Raw genomic sequence first — 15666 nt, forward strand, 5'->3', positions numbered from 1 at the left:
TGTCTGGTGTCCAGTTTCCAGTGTCTTCTTGGCCTGTGGTGCTTCAATATAAATCGAAGTAAGTGAAGAAGTTATGCTTTGCAGTTGCCTCTGTCGAGCAGAATTACAAACCTTGCAGGAAAAGTTCAAGATTTGAGAATTAAAAGGAAAATACGTGCGATCGATTTGCTCGTCATGAGTAAAGAAGCATTAAAGGAAAAGATAAGCGATCGATTCTCTAGACAGGCGTAGCGACCAAAGTACGTTGTTTCTTCTAATACTGAAGTATATGTTTACTATTTACATAAGTTTTTGTCCAAGGTTATCGGCCCGAGGTGCATAGAGACCGATGAAAACAGTCTTTTCCGTAAAGGTAACCAGTGTCAAGCGATAAAAGTAGGAGTGATGCGCTCAAATTTGCGAGTACATGTGACCATATGGGCTGACGGTCCTTTAAAATACCGTTTGACTGACCTCTTCCAATGATCAATCTGGTTTAGTCCAAAAATCTATTACGAGTGAATTAACGAAGTTCACGTGCACAAAATTTGAATCATATGTATACAGGTAGATAGAAAGACACATATAGACTGACATAAGTGAGCCAAACAAGCAAATATGTTTTATATGGACTCATTATGTCAATTGGGGAATTTCATGCTCGAGTTTGATAACAAATCTCCAAATATATATTTTAATGCCATACAGTATCTAAACGTGGAATTCAATATCAATACATCCTTTCTAACATCGACTCGGTGGAATAATTCGAAGTACGAGAGCGTTGGGTGAGTGCAATAAAAAAAACTTGGCCAAAACTGAAACGTATTTAACAAACGTAATAAAATTTACTACATTGTCATTGATCTCATGGTGATGTTAAACACAACCTTTCAGTGATTAGGTGTGTTCTTATCCCAAATGTTTACGCCCTGCTTTTAGTCTCACAGTTGCCTTTACCTCAGGGGACCATCTGAACCTCTACAAAGAATCCGACACTCCTAATCCGATTTGTCGGCAATTCCTTTATCCTTGTCGTCGAGTAACGTCATTGATAATTTTGTGTCTTCTACTTTCAAACCTCTTTTCTTCGGATTCTTGGGTCTATGCAAAACACACACAAGAAGCGCCGTCATTTGATTAATTGCTGACATGTTTAATCTTCGAGGTTGTAAAAGTTGATTTGATAATGAATGCGCTATTGCGACGGTTTAGTCGGCATGAGTGCTTATTACAGTCGGACAAAGTTATCACACACACACACACACACACACACACACACACACACACACACACATACACACACACACACACACACACATTTTTCTGTCTGTCTTGTGTCAATTCTGTAATTTGTCTGCTGTATGCATTTCTGTTTATGTATTTGTATAATATCTACGTAGATATATTGCAATTGGTGATGTGATCTGGACAAATAGGGGTTTTTTTGTGTGTGTGTTCTTCTTCTCCTTCGTCTCCTTCTTCTTGTTTTCACTACATGACCTCCTTTTAGACAAGGTTTCAACTTTCGCAGAGTTGATTTCTTTGCTATTGATAAATATTATCGTATTCGCGAGAATTACACCTGAAAGCGTTTTCAACTCCTCATTGTCGACAAGACTAGTTCCCGTATTGCCAACGGTTCAATACAAACTACTGTAATTGCATATTGACCGTACCTTAGTGCGAATACCAACAATGATTCATCTACTGGTTTAAGCGATGAAGGTTTCACGCATCGAACTATCTCACTTGCAATGAAACCGATGATAAGTGTAACGAGGAAGTTAACAGTTGTGTACCACATAAATGAAATCTGAAAATCCGAAAGAAACTGTTGACATGATGGATGTGTGGCACATTGCCAAAGTATGACGCACTCATTTTTTTCTTTCCTGTTTTTAAAGTAAATCAAGAATGTTTACAACAAACATACTGTAAACATGCCTATGAAATATCAATTGAAAATAAACTATTCACATACCAGTCCTTGTAAAAGAGCTTTCAACATTTTGCCGTATCTTAAGTATGTTATTGTTACCGTACTCAAATGGTAGGTGTTTTTATAAAGTTAACTTGATTGGCAACAAAAATGAATTGTTAAATTTCATGACTCCTTTACCATGCAGCTTTTACATCTCACAATTTGTCTGTTTCAATCTTTACTATTTGTTTAGAAATCCTCATGAAGTTCTATTACCTTATGAATGGCGAGCGGCTGCGTATCCAGCTGGCGTGCCACAACTGGACCTGCACTCATGAACACACCAAAGGAAAAGCCTATGACTAGGCCAATGGATGTACCCCTTCAAACAAAGCATTAGGAAATTTAAAAAGAACGTTAAATGCTAAATGTAGACTACATATTTGGGCATATATTTCGGTTTTCAACAAAGTTAAGTTTAAGAAATGTATTGACTGATTAATTTTTTACTTTATTTGACGATTTGTTTCAAAGTAACAGTTAAACACAATATATATTCATGATTTATGAACTGGTTACAAATGAAAGAAGGTATATCCATGCTTAGGAGCAAGGAAATACATATTGGTAAATAATATTGGACAGTCATTTCCTATGAATGTATGAGCGGATCACTTACAATGTATTAGTTCTTGGAATAAACATTGCCATAATAAAGACACCAGTCAGAGGTCCCCCGAAGACGCCGGCTGTAATGTTTGTTATTTCTACAAACGTTCCAAGGTACGGCACGAGAAATCCAAACAAAGTTGCCACTATTCCAACGATGCAATCTAAAAATCAATACTTAAGGTTGAGGGAAATAAAGACCGAGGAGAGCAAAGACAACACGTGTAGAATTATGGACATCGGAAACAGATGATATGAGGAACTTCAAACTACTACTATGCGACCACAGAGAGATGGGGAACTAGTTCTCACTTCTCATTGACAACCCTTGATGTTAACGTTAAAAATATTATCGAGGTAGTATGCGCCCCGAAAGTAAAAGATTTAAACTTTTGCTCAAATTTTCGTTAATGAAATTTTCAGTCGTTTCTCTCACCAAATCAAGAATAAAAATCCGGGGTCACTGTACTAAGTTTAGTACTAGGGAAACAGATTGCCATATGTTGACCAATATTTGGCATTACAACTGGCCGTCTTATTTAGGAATTAACTCTATGGGCGAAAATACCTTTTTCGATTTTCGAAAAACTAAGACGATGAACAATTTTTTCAACTCCAAGAGCTTTAAAATCAGCCTAAATATATGGTAAGTCAGAAAGGAATCGTCTTAATTTCAGAGTCCAAATATTTGTCGCCGAGGCGCATTCTGCTTTAACAAAACGTCACATACTTAGTATTTTGGTTAACTTCGTATCCCAAGCATCGTTCTGTGTTGCTTTATTCTTTGTCTTTTCTAAGCGCCACCGTCTCCAAGGTTTTATGACATCCTGCAACATGCAGGCCACAACAGAATTTATCCCAGATGATACAGAACTGCATAAGATATAATATATAAGTTGACAGTGATAGAATAGAGTACATTTGAACTCCGTTACAAAGACGAAAATATTTTTACGCTAAAGTTTGTCATTCTTTAAAAAGTGATTTTGTGGGAAATACCATAGGCTAATATAAACAACACTAATAACTTCAAGTACGACGTAATAATATATGTTACTTATGTTGAATGTATCTTGCAATCTTCAGACAAATCGAACGTTTTCACATATTTTTTTCGCGCCTTCATACGATTGGTCACATCTTTGTATTTCGGTTTATGGTGGTTTTCAAATTTGACAAATAATATTTGTTTTATAGCGACATTTTGAAACCGATTCAGTGCGATTTGTAATAGCCTAGCGTAGATTCTGCAGTTACTATGTGTAGACTTTCTGATAGACAAGATTACATTTTTTGCCTATGTTAGAGTAACTCGAATCTCTTGCAATGATAGACCATGATATATCAAAGTCCTTGCCCATGCCCTTCTGAGAGCAAGTAAACTTTGATAATTCTGTACTATTCTCATAAGTGCTGTTACGGAATAATCCAAGTTCCTTTGGATTCTTTTGGTCAGTAAATATCAAGTAATTTGTTTCTCTAGTACGAAAAGTTACACGATGACCCACTGAGTCACGGATTTTTTCCTTCGTATTGAATGCGATTGGTTAAAGTTTCGTCGGGGAAAGTTTGAGCAAAAATTAGTCTTCCATTACTACTTCAATTATTTTACTAAAGTCGTAAATAACTTATCAACCGACGTACCTCAGCGCCCCTGCAAAGAGACACGACACGAACAGACCTTGCATGCCAGGGATCCGACCAAATTGATTACTCACGAAATACATCAATATCTACAAGTGTAATGTATGGAGAGTATCAAGAAATTTCATTCAAAGGTTATAGCTCAATATAATGCAGACACGAGTAAGCTCCTGGCGCACCCTGGTCATTACAAAACTGCAAATAATAGACCAGTCGGTATGATTTAAGGAAAAAGGGATCGTTTTGACAACAACCGTGTAAATTTGATTTAGGTAGAGTCTAGTGAATGCAAGAAAGATTTTTGTTAAAGTTGGCATGGTATAGGATGTCGTTTGTTGCAAGATCTGCAACTAGCTACGTAGACACGTCCAATAACTTTTTCGAATTAATACATTGATTTCCTACCTGATCTGCACTGTTATAGTTAGGTTCATATCTCACTGGTACTCCGTTGGATGAATCTAATGGAACAGTGATAGGAAAATGTTCGAATCAAATGTAATCCAGACATTTTAAACGAGTAATTATTCTTTTTATCCTTAAAATTATATCCTATGGGAGTGTATCTGCTGATGCCGTCTAACCGTTTATACCGTAGGCACTGCAAGACGGAACCTGCAGTTGAAACAAGTGTTGACGATTATAAATTATTGCCAACTTGTAAGTTATCCATACCACGTTATGTTCTTCTATCAAGATAAAACGTCGTTTAATGTTCTGTATGACATTTTGTAATAAATAGCTTGTGACCTCATTATTATGTAACTTTTGCAAACTCTTTTAATTTTGGCCATTCTAATGCCAGTTGCAGTCAATTGCTAACATGTAGCAAAGTGGTCATGTTTTCCTTAAGGATGCCTTATTTTCGACGAAGGTTCAATGACATGATATTTAAGAAATATGGGTATTATAAAGAAACTTTTACAAAGACGTTATACCTTTTGTTAAGTGTGAAGAAAGGGCAAAACCATATGTAAATATATGGCTATGACCTTAGCCATAACCATATGTCACATATTCAAAATCCACAGACACAATCGCAAACAATTGGGTAATTACAAACAACAATGGACGAAAGTAAAGTCAATAAGTCAAAACCAAGAAAGCCTGATATCGAGTTAAAACAAAAGAACCATGTGTTTAGAAAACTGTAGCAATCCAAGTGAGTCAAACTTAGTAACTGCATGACAATGTATAATAATGTCTTATTGGCCATCATATACATCATGAGTCCGGCTGGCCTTTTGAAATAGAGAACTGGTTATAAATGTTACACACTGAAACACTAAACGCAAGCATTTGAACATTTCCAGTCTTTCTACCATCGAACAATTTGTGTAGGAAGTGGACTTCGTCGAGATGGCGTCATAAAACTTTTACAAGATTCTTTACATACCAGTAAATGGAGTCCAATCTGTAGAATTAATGGCGGGTAACAGTGATGTTTGTTGATCTAATCAATAGAACAGAATTTCGAGTAATATGAAAGACGTTAGTAGGCACATCCCTCATCCAAATGCCTTCACATAAATTCTTAAAACAGTACTTAAATCGAGTCATCTTAGTTATAATATTTGTAACTGAGTACAATAGAGTGATGCTTGATCTACAAATACCATGGAACGCCCGCTCAGTAACTTCTGACAGTTGCATATCAAGGAAAGCCTGTGATCGTTCTCTTTGATTGGTTTCAAGGTATACTCATTTGACGACCATATAATATGTATGGTGCCATCTGCCATCTATTTGTAGTTTCGCAGGCTGTCAGAAGTGCGTTGTCAATCATACTAGTTTTTTGAATAGAATCAAAATTGCCTTCGCATATGCAAATAGTCGAGACATAGCCGATTTACCCAGTAACGAACTTGACATGAAGAACAAGATTGTCACTACGAATGTATCAAAAGTACATGTTATCTGAAACTAACGAATCACATTGCATTCCTCGGTATGGTACGTCAAGTGTTAAAATGCGCTATTGCTCTTGTTGACACTTGGCAGTGTTTTCGTAATAATAAAGCATACTATCCAAGATTACAAAAATGTATTCAAGCAGCATTAAATGGTAGCACTCACTATTATAGAATGCATACAGTACAAGTCCGTTGAAATACATAATTGGAAACATCACGAAAAGAATCACACCAGAGAGCAGCAATGAACTGAAACGTGAAAGCAATGAGAATACCATTAGACAAAAATAAGTATTAAAGAATCTGCGTAAGAGTCTCGAACTTTATTTTAACAGATTTCGCCGCTAGACGAGCTCCGACCCGTTACTCTGTCGTGTCATTCTCTGTGCGATAATACCCATCCGTTCTTAATCTTTCACTCATCTCAGTTGATATTGCATTGGTTAATGTGTAATATGTAGATATTACACCTCATAATGGCGATATCACATTATTTCATTATAAATTCAGATGAGTGGTAATACCCACATATTGCACTGAACTATTGAAATATCTAGACATGTACATTGATGCAGCTCAGCATCAAGAATAGAATTACGGCACTGAATATTGCACGCAGCATTAAAAGAAAATCGTATTGCAGTGCAGAAATCTTTATACTTTCGAATTGCCAAGAAGATATTTTAAGGCTCTTCATATTTCCTACCCTTGGCAAGAAATTTGGAAATGGTTTCTTTGCACACTACAAACATATGTAAAACACAACAACAAACAAGCAAAGCAAACAAAATAAGGATAGATATGCAAGCCCAATACATGCAAGTTATATTGTGAAAGAAGTATCTGATTTCGTTGAACTGATGAAAGTAAATTGAATAATTGTAACTTCGAATTTGTTGATTTTTAAAGATAATATTCTTGTTGTTAAAAAAGAGCGATAAAATTAGATCATAAGACATATCATATAAAATATCATAACCATCTAAATTCAATGAGAAAATACTTTACAAATTGTTAAACTTGAAAAATAAGCTTTACCCTCTTGCGTGTGCCAAAGACTTAGCTGTAATGTATCGTTGTACATTGGTCTGGCCTAATGTAATACCGAGAGTACCTATTCCAGAACCGAAGAACAATCCAAAAAAGGATAGACGCGTCATGGGATCCAGAGTGAAACTGGAAAATAATATCCACCGTGATATTGTTATTGTTGGTTCGAATCTAGCAAATTGAATAGAATGAGCTACAAAAACTACTAAATGAAAAATTTTGTCGAATTGATATATTTGGAAAAGAAGCTACTGTAAAAGGATGAGGTTATGATACTATTGAAAAAAAATTAATTTTATATTCATAGAGGATTCACACACCACACTATCGAAATTGAGGTCCCAAGTTTCGTTCAAGTAATAGTGAAGGAGCAAAAATATGAAAATTGACTTCGAAATGTTGTAAAATTGTGAATATCATTGGTTTCTACCAACACCTTATTCACGTTTCACTGTTCGACATCTTTTGAAGAACACTGTCAATTCCAGGTGTATGGTGTATGCAAAATGTCGTAACAAAGTATGGTAATTATATAAAAACCAGGCTTACTCAAATAGTTTTAGCCTATTTTCAACGTTGTTATTGTCCAATACATTGTCGATGCCACCAACTGCGATCAATCCAAGGACGGTCACCGCAAACACCGATCCAAACATGACGAAAAATTGGAAAACATCGGCCCATATGACTGCTTTCATTCCACCCTAATAAAAGAGCGTACATTTTAGTTAACTAAGGAAAAGTTCGTGCATAAGACCCCCGGAAATATGAATATGTCAAGAAATTCATAAATTGTTTGTTTGTGATTCCTCGGCTAAATCTCATTCATTAAAAATATTGTTGCAATAGCAGAGCTAAGTCAGTTTGTCTTACCTTGATCCCCCCCCCCCCCCGCCACGGTGTACAGTTCATAACGCCGTGGCACTAGCACAATACATACTCGCTATCATACATAGGACACGAACTCAATCAAAGCAATTTATACATATATATTGCTAAACTCGGCTTCAGACAGCTTTTGGGACAATTACATGATTTTGTAATTTATCTAGTGAATTAGAGTCAACATTAAGTCACCTAAGACGTCACAGTCAAGACCGCTCGGCAAAATCCTTAAAAATAGTGGTTAAATAACCGAGCTAAGACGAAGGTAACACTGACTTCGAAAGGATTACAAGTGATTTAACGATGAAGTATACCCGTATCACTCTGCTTATTTCTCCCATTTGATCAAATGTGTGAAAGTATAATAAGGATGGTTTGAGTAAATGAATGTAAAACGCTAATAGAGGACATTTATTCGTACAATCAAAATGTTATTTAACTTTTGTGACATGCTGTTTACACAAAGTCATTTAAGCCAGTTAAGTAAATGAGGCTTCCACTGTCTTTTTTTAAAGTGCAATTTAATTTTTCTCATGTAACTCACACTGTTTATATCGACCATTCGATATAAACATCAGTGAACAGTATGTTTATCACTGGTGTGATAATAAACGACTAGCTATTGTTGTAAACACAGTTCAAATATCCGATTCGGTAAGTATTAGTAAATATGTGATTCTAATACCAACACTTGCCCACAGACCTCAAACTTCCATTGTTGATTATTAAAGAGAATCATTTAGCATTGTCTTGAGAAACGTTTGAGCAAAAGTTTAAAAGATTTAGTTTGAGGGATGCACAACTTAATAATACTTTAGCTTACATTCAGCAGCATGTGATCAATATTAAGTACATCCTACTGCTATTGCCGCCCTGTCGATGTGTGTGTTAAACATAGACACGTACTCAAAAAAGTTACAGTAGCTGCTTACCAGTGTGGTGTAGAACGTAGCAATAGCGCCAGCAAAGAATAGCGTATGCCATACTTCATATCCCTGTACTGAATCCAAATGAGCAACAGAAAGAGAGAAATGTATGGTCAAAAGAAAGTGCCAAGTCGCCAATATCATGTGAGGCATATGGAGAAGGTAAATTTTCAACCCGGTATGAACTCACAAATTTAAAGTACCTCACACCGCCGTCACCTTTCGTAGAAGCCAAAGACAAAACCGCTTTCTCACATCCCAAACCTCAAGAAAGAGTGGTTCAATAACGAAGCTAACTTGATACAATTTTTATGACTGTGACCTCTCCATACGCTATAGAGTTCATGAAGCACTCACATTCGTACACTCAGTATTGGACATCGCGCACAATCTCTCATCGAGGCAATGAATACATCGCTTAAACAGGCTTAAACCAGGAAATTATATGTGTTCTCATATCTACAATAGCCTGAACTTAGCAATTGCGTTATGGCAATGCACATATTTCATTTCCCTGTCGACAATAAAATTATGGCACTCATGGGGCAACTAATACACTGAGGGAAAACTGTTTCCTCGGCAGTCTCCAAAATGCTAGAATGCATAAGTTTAATCTTTTTACGCACTTTTAATACTTAGTCAAATTTGTAGAATTACCTGCTTCAACTGCCAGAGCTGGTCCTACCATTGTGGTCGCCATATAGATCAAACGCTCAAGGACGAAAATAAGAGCGCACGTTGTTTGCATCGTCGGGTGATATCGCAAACCAATATACTGCAAATTGGGAAAGTATCACTGTTTCAGTAAAATGTTTTTTTGGAGAAACTGTACATTTCTATGAAGCGTCTCTTATGCAGTATTGAACAAGGGCGCTTATTTTCCGTGTTACCTGACTGATTATCAGCCAATAAAGCTTACAATATTCCTTTAAATATTCTAAGTACCACTAAATCTCGACACTCAAGCCATAAACAATAATAAGAGAAGCCATTTCTTGTTGGTATCTGACAAGTGCTGTCACCCCTCTTTGCCTTTTCCAATAGGGAAAAAAACGGAAAAAAAGGATTTCTTCCTAAATGCAATTATTTTTAAGAACATCAATTTTAAAGGAAATATTAGGTTTATAGCTCAAAAAACTGTGTCAAAAAGGAGAAAGGAATGAAAAACCAATAAAACCTTGTTAATCGTTTACTAAATAAGATTGGAAATATCAGTGTAAATAGTCTAACCTCATACACACTGATTATATTAAGACTTCGAAATACTGGGATGAAGAAGTATGCAGCGAATGGGTACGCCCAAAGGAACTTGGTAATAAAGTTGATGTATTGTATTCCATGAACGAAAATCTCAGCTGGAAATCCGAGAATGGCGACTGCAGACGTGAAGGACACGAATATTGATAAAGCAATAGGGACACAACCAATTTTTCTATCTGCAACAAGATACCTGCAAAAAACAAACAAATAAAACCAACAAACAATAACAAAGGAGCCAGCTATAAAATCGAGAAAGGAGCATACGGGCAGTTTGAGGCACATGTTTTTTGAAATATATTTTAAGGGGTGGATTATTTCATACGTGGTGTTACATGCTGCAGTGAAGAGAATGTTACTATGAGAAATTGAGTAAAACCTTATCAATCTTCATTCAAGTGTATGGGATCTACGAGTTAAAGTGGGTATTCGAACACTATATAGAAATCATGTCTTCTTAAACGAAGAAACTAACGTGGTACCGTTGGTATTCTTTTAAATGGGACCATTGTTGAGAATTTTTTTGGCGAGATATACTCATTAAGTGACCAGTAAAATCGTTGTAATTTAGTTATTGAAGACAGGCAAAGAATTCATCGCTGAGACTTACTTAGATGTTGACTTCTGCCCTCCCCCTGCATAGCAATGGTATATTCCAGTGGATGCCGAGACGGCAAGCATAGCGGCAAAGAGGACAAAATCCAAGGGTCCAAAAGGGATAACATCTGTTGACATTTTTCAGTGTTTTCACCGGTTTCGTTTGTCAGGAACGCTGTAATATTCTATAAAGTAAGTGATATCAGATTGTGTCATGAGGCGACATTCTCAGGCAAACAACATTCAAGTTAATTCACGTTTTACACCACTTGTACAGATAACGCTTATTGTGGCAGCATTCATTCGATAAGTGGAGTTCAAGGGTCGAGGCTCCCCTTCCTATCTAATCAGATCCTGTTTTTCGCAAGGTTGAAATTCGAAAAACATGGTATAACGTGATATATTGTATTAGTAGCTCTGCTGTCAGCAACGCGAAGCTTATCAAATATAGGCTGATTTTCCGTCGTCGTCCGTCGTCATCATCGTCCGTCAGTCCGTTCGTCCGTCGTCTGAAACCGCGAGCCCAATTGCTTTGAATTTGATATGCAGTTCACTTGGGGTAGCCTCACTTAAGTTTGTTAAATTCGTGGTGAAATTTGGATATTTGTATTTTTTGGGGCATCTTTTGCTATTTTTGGTAAAAATAATCTTCTCTGGAACCGCATGTCCGATTGCTTTGAAATTTGATATGCAGTTTACTTAGGGTGACTTCAGTTAGGTTTGTTCAATTCATGGTGAAATTTGCATATTTGTATTTTTAGGCAATGTTTGTCATTTTTTGTCAGGAAATCTCTAAAAATCTTCTTCTTCAAAATTACATGTCAGATAGCTTTGATATTTAGTACAGAGGTCCCTTGGGATGATCTGTTTCAGATTTGTTCAAATTGTGCAGAGATGCGGATACGCAAATTTTTTAAAGCAATTTTTGTCATTTTTGGTCAGAAAATGTGTTTCACAAAAACTAATGGTCTGATAGCTTTGAAGTTTTATATACAGGTTTCTGCAGATGAACTAAATGTATTATTTTGAAATTGTGATGAAATCAGCAATTATCTATTTTGAGGGCAATTTTTGCCATTTTTGGTCAAAAATTGTGTTTCCCAAAAACTGCTCATCTGATAGCTTTGATATTTGGCATACTGGTTCCTACAGATTAATTTATGTTATGTATTGAAATATTGAAGAAATCTGTAATTTTGTATTTTGGGAACAATTTTTGCCATTTTTGGTAAAAAAAAATGATTCTAAAAAAACTACTCGCCTGATAGCTTGGGTTGGCATGTTCTTAGGGATGATCTTAATGTGATGTGTTCAAAATATGATTAAATTTTCAATTGTGTATTTTTGTAGCTACTGTTACCATATTATGTCTGGCCGCTGAAATAGCCATCAAAGCTTTCCAACTTCTTCATCAACACATGTGTCAAAAATAGTTATTCTCTACATAACACAGCGGGTGTATATCGGCCGCAAGGTCGCTCGTATATTTAAGCAATAACCCCCGCACAGGAGGGTATACACGAGATTTTGGTACAATGCGCGACATATAGCACGAGCCGATAGGCGAGTGCTATATGGATCGAATTGTACAAAAATCGAGTGTATAACCGACTGCGAGGGGGGTTATGCTATTATATTATATCAACTTGCGTGTATTTGTTGTCTTACTTGGGTATTTTCATCATTCTAAGCGCCAAATGCAGAAAACGGACGTCTGAGAGATCGAACGTCGGAAATTCTGCGCCCGAGACCGAGCATTTTTATAAGTTGGGATTCCGTACAGGCACACTACACAGTATCCTACGATAAATACGCATTACGTCCATATCGACATTGCATTTTATTCGCATGCAACACGAACGATACTTGTCAAAAAATACCTGCTGCACTCACACAGAAAATGGGTCAAGAGTTCAAATCAAAAGAAAAAAGTAACAATTTTTTTCGTAAATTTACATAAGAACAATAGTCCTGGCTTTTTTGGCATACTAAAAATAGATTTGTCTCATTCTGTACCGCATACCGTCGCGACATTCAGTGGTGGCACAGTGAAGTTACAGGATCTATTTTTGATGGATAATTTGGACGTTAATTGTACCAGAAAACAAGCAGTTTTAAAATAATCCAGACTTGCGATGACTGCAACTGTGATGAACAGTATTATGCAGATTCTGAGTGTGTTGCCCGATGCAGGGAGAGCTAGACGCTGACACTGCTCGTTGCGTTCGATGTCAAATATCGTCACAGTCTCCAGGAGTCATCCCATTGTTATTTTGAACTTCTTGGTCTACATCGTTAGGACATCCCGATCTGTTATAGCCCAAACTTTGGTAAATAATATCTGACATACCGTTACTGTGAGGAAGTGTCAATTTATTTGTGTATGAACGAATACTATCTTCATTTTAAAGAGCGGTACTAGGATATATCGCGTCTCGACTCCCGCAAAGTGCACGGTGCGCTGTCGCCCTAATATTTGTGTGCATCATACCCCAAACGTGCTGCTTCAGAGATGTCTTTCATCATCGATCCCAACTTATTTACACCAAGAGGTGAGTTACAGACCCACACTTTATCTGTGTATCAAAATTCGGTCTTCAGTCTTTGAAACAAAGTGGACTGTTTCGGTCTTTCTCGAGGATCTATGGTTTAGATAGGTACGTTCAAATGCACCGACCGGGCAATTTTCGAAAATGCTGGTTTAGGGGCCCGTTTTAGCACTGCTATCAGTGCTAAAACAGTATTTTAGCATCGGTGGAATGAGCTCTCGTCCAATCAGAATGGCGCATGGTAGCATGATATAATATAATATGGTATAAGTCGATAACCTTGTGTCCGCAATTTATTTATTTAATGTGATGAGTTTAACATGGCCTACTGTATATAAGATAAGACAATGTATCGCGTAAAGAATTTGGCTTACAGATTGTTTTGTGAGGTGATTTTGTGGATTAACGCTGCATTTAGAGGTGTTGGAGATAGGAGGGGTGTGAAAAAGTTGATGGTACTTTATTAGTTGTGAACGCAGCCTAAAGTCACTCGGTCACAATGAACATTTACCCCAGAAAAAGGAAGTTTTCAAAGGTATGTGGACTAAATTACATATGACGTTTTATCATTACCGCCATGTTCATCATTACATGCTAACGAAGCTGACTCTCCCTCTCAAATAAGTAAGCTGGCGAATTTGTTCTCCCTCTTTGCTGCCTATACACAGTATTTATAGATGCCTGCACTTAAATATCAAGCTTGACGTAGCGCGTAGATTTTTTTTTCAAACAGGTATCATTTAGAATGTTTTCAATACAAGAGAGGAAGTCACACAGTTTCAAAATTTTCAGGTGATCAGTTTTGTCATTGTCACAAGAAGAAATGAGCAAAACATGAAATGACCAGCCTGCTGTAGCGTGCGACTGACTTTATAACTGTGGGCTTCAAAATTATTATGGGTGGGAAGGGATCGACATTTTTGAGGTAATAGGAGTTACATGGGAATTATCTGAAAATGTTCCATTCTTCCACATCCCCCCCACAACACACAGGTACTTGTGAACGTAGCTGCAGCCTAATAAGTGGACAACGCTTCTGTCATAAGACAGTCTTATCAAATTTGTATGAAGCCATCCATATCCTAAGCGTCATAAAATACCTTCAACTAGAGGCCGACCAATGCTTGCAGATAACAGATCTAGTTAACCTTGACATGCTTTCCTGTGTGTACCAGAAACGTGAGCTAGTGAGTCAACATTTTCTCTTTACTACCAAACTGCAAACGCGAACAACATGGGCTGTTACAGAGATGTAATATTGGACATTCGTCATGCTATACATCTACGCCAGCTAACATTGTAATTATTGGAAACAAGCGATTCCATTTTGACTTGGCCTGAAACAGCAACTATTCCGTAAAGATGCACTTCGAATACATACTCAATTTGTGACATGCGATGGTAAGAAACTCAGACGAGAAAGTTGGCTACAATCACAGAAACGCTATCCTAGCATTGTTCGTGCACTCATTGACAAAAATACACCATTAGAATATCCCTACCTGTCAGCGTGGTGACGGTTTCAAATGGTTTGCGTCTAGGCACTCTGGGTATAGTTCATACCTTGTCAGGAAAATATCAACAGTGCCATGAACAATGGGTAATGCCGCGCTTATTTATAGCGTTCTTGTTAATCCGTCTCTGTTCACACCAAAGCATGATCAATCATAAATTTTGAAAGGGGAAATTTGAAAACCTCTTGTTTGTTGTTGATAAAAAAGGCAAAGGTGTTAGATAAGGTTAAGGTAAGCCGTGTTGTACACGTAAATCAGAGTTCAGCAAATATTCAAACTACATGACTGATCCTACCGACAGCAGTCATGTAACAGGCGACTTGTAATTGGCAAAAACATGTTTTTCTAATGTTACATCGTCGATAGTCTTCTGATACTTTTATTCATTTGTTATCTGTGTAAACTAAAATGAGCATGACAGACTTGCATGTTTGACTAATAGAAGAGATTGATCATTTTTATTTCCATGGCCATATGTGTCCCCATTATCTGGTGGAAACACTACTGCATATTGCTGAGACAGTCTGTGTATGTCTGTTAATATTAAATCTCAAGAGATGCTTTGCTCATTGAAAATGAAGCCGTGGTAACTGGGAAAGCCGGTGACCGATTTCTTACTAGCGGAACATTTGCGATAGGCAATTTTAGTCAAAAGGGCAATGCCATACGTGATATTTAATTTTGACTTGTCAACTAGTACTGTCATTGCGTGAGGGTAGGTACTAGGTAAAAGAAAAAAAACAAACAAAACTATTGCCC

General features: G+C 36.9%; 1 protein-coding gene across 2 annotated transcripts; it reads right to left on the reverse strand.

Moving 5' to 3' along the window:
• Positions 1 to 575: 575 nt before the first annotated feature.
• Positions 576 to 15260, reverse strand: LOC139121474 (sodium-coupled monocarboxylate transporter 1-like). 2 transcript variants are annotated; one of them, XM_070686374.1, is made up of 16 exons: positions 14896 to 15047; positions 10858 to 11029; positions 10221 to 10440; positions 9648 to 9765; positions 8997 to 9064; positions 7729 to 7883; positions 7168 to 7305; positions 6293 to 6378; positions 5613 to 5669; positions 4622 to 4677; positions 4217 to 4305; positions 3303 to 3445; positions 2583 to 2736; positions 2180 to 2285; positions 1659 to 1795; positions 576 to 1083 (listed from the first exon to the last, which is right to left on the reverse strand). In XM_070686374.1, the coding sequence occupies exons 2-16, from the start codon at positions 10980 to 10982 to the stop codon at positions 981 to 983; spliced, it is 1755 nt and encodes a 584-aa protein (XP_070542475.1). In that variant the 5' UTR covers positions 10983 to 11029; positions 14896 to 15047; the 3' UTR covers positions 576 to 980. The 2 variants fall into 2 exon arrangements, with proteins under 2 accessions (XP_070542475.1, XP_070542476.1); XM_070686375.1 differs by lacking the exon at positions 1659 to 1795 and having other exon boundaries at positions 14896 to 15260.
• Between the last annotated feature and the right edge of the window lie 406 nt (positions 15261 to 15666).

This window comes from Ptychodera flava, chromosome 21 (assembly GCF_041260155.1).
Source record: "Ptychodera flava strain L36383 chromosome 21, AS_Pfla_20210202, whole genome shotgun sequence".
NCBI lineage: Eukaryota > Metazoa > Hemichordata > Enteropneusta > Ptychoderidae > Ptychodera > Ptychodera flava.

Coding starts and splice junctions, on each gene's coding strand:
- LOC139121474 (XM_070686374.1), bottom strand. CDS start 10,982: ATGTCAACAGATGTTATCCCTTTTGGACCCTTGGATTTTGTCCTCTTT. Junction 4,306..4,621: donor ACTATAACAGTGCAGATCAG/GTAGGAAATCAA, acceptor TTACACTTGTAG/ATATTGATGTATTTCGTGAG. Junction 1,084..1,658: donor TTGTTGGTATTCGCACTAAG/GTACGGTCAATA, acceptor TGTTTTGCATAG/ACCCAAGAATCCGAAGAAAA.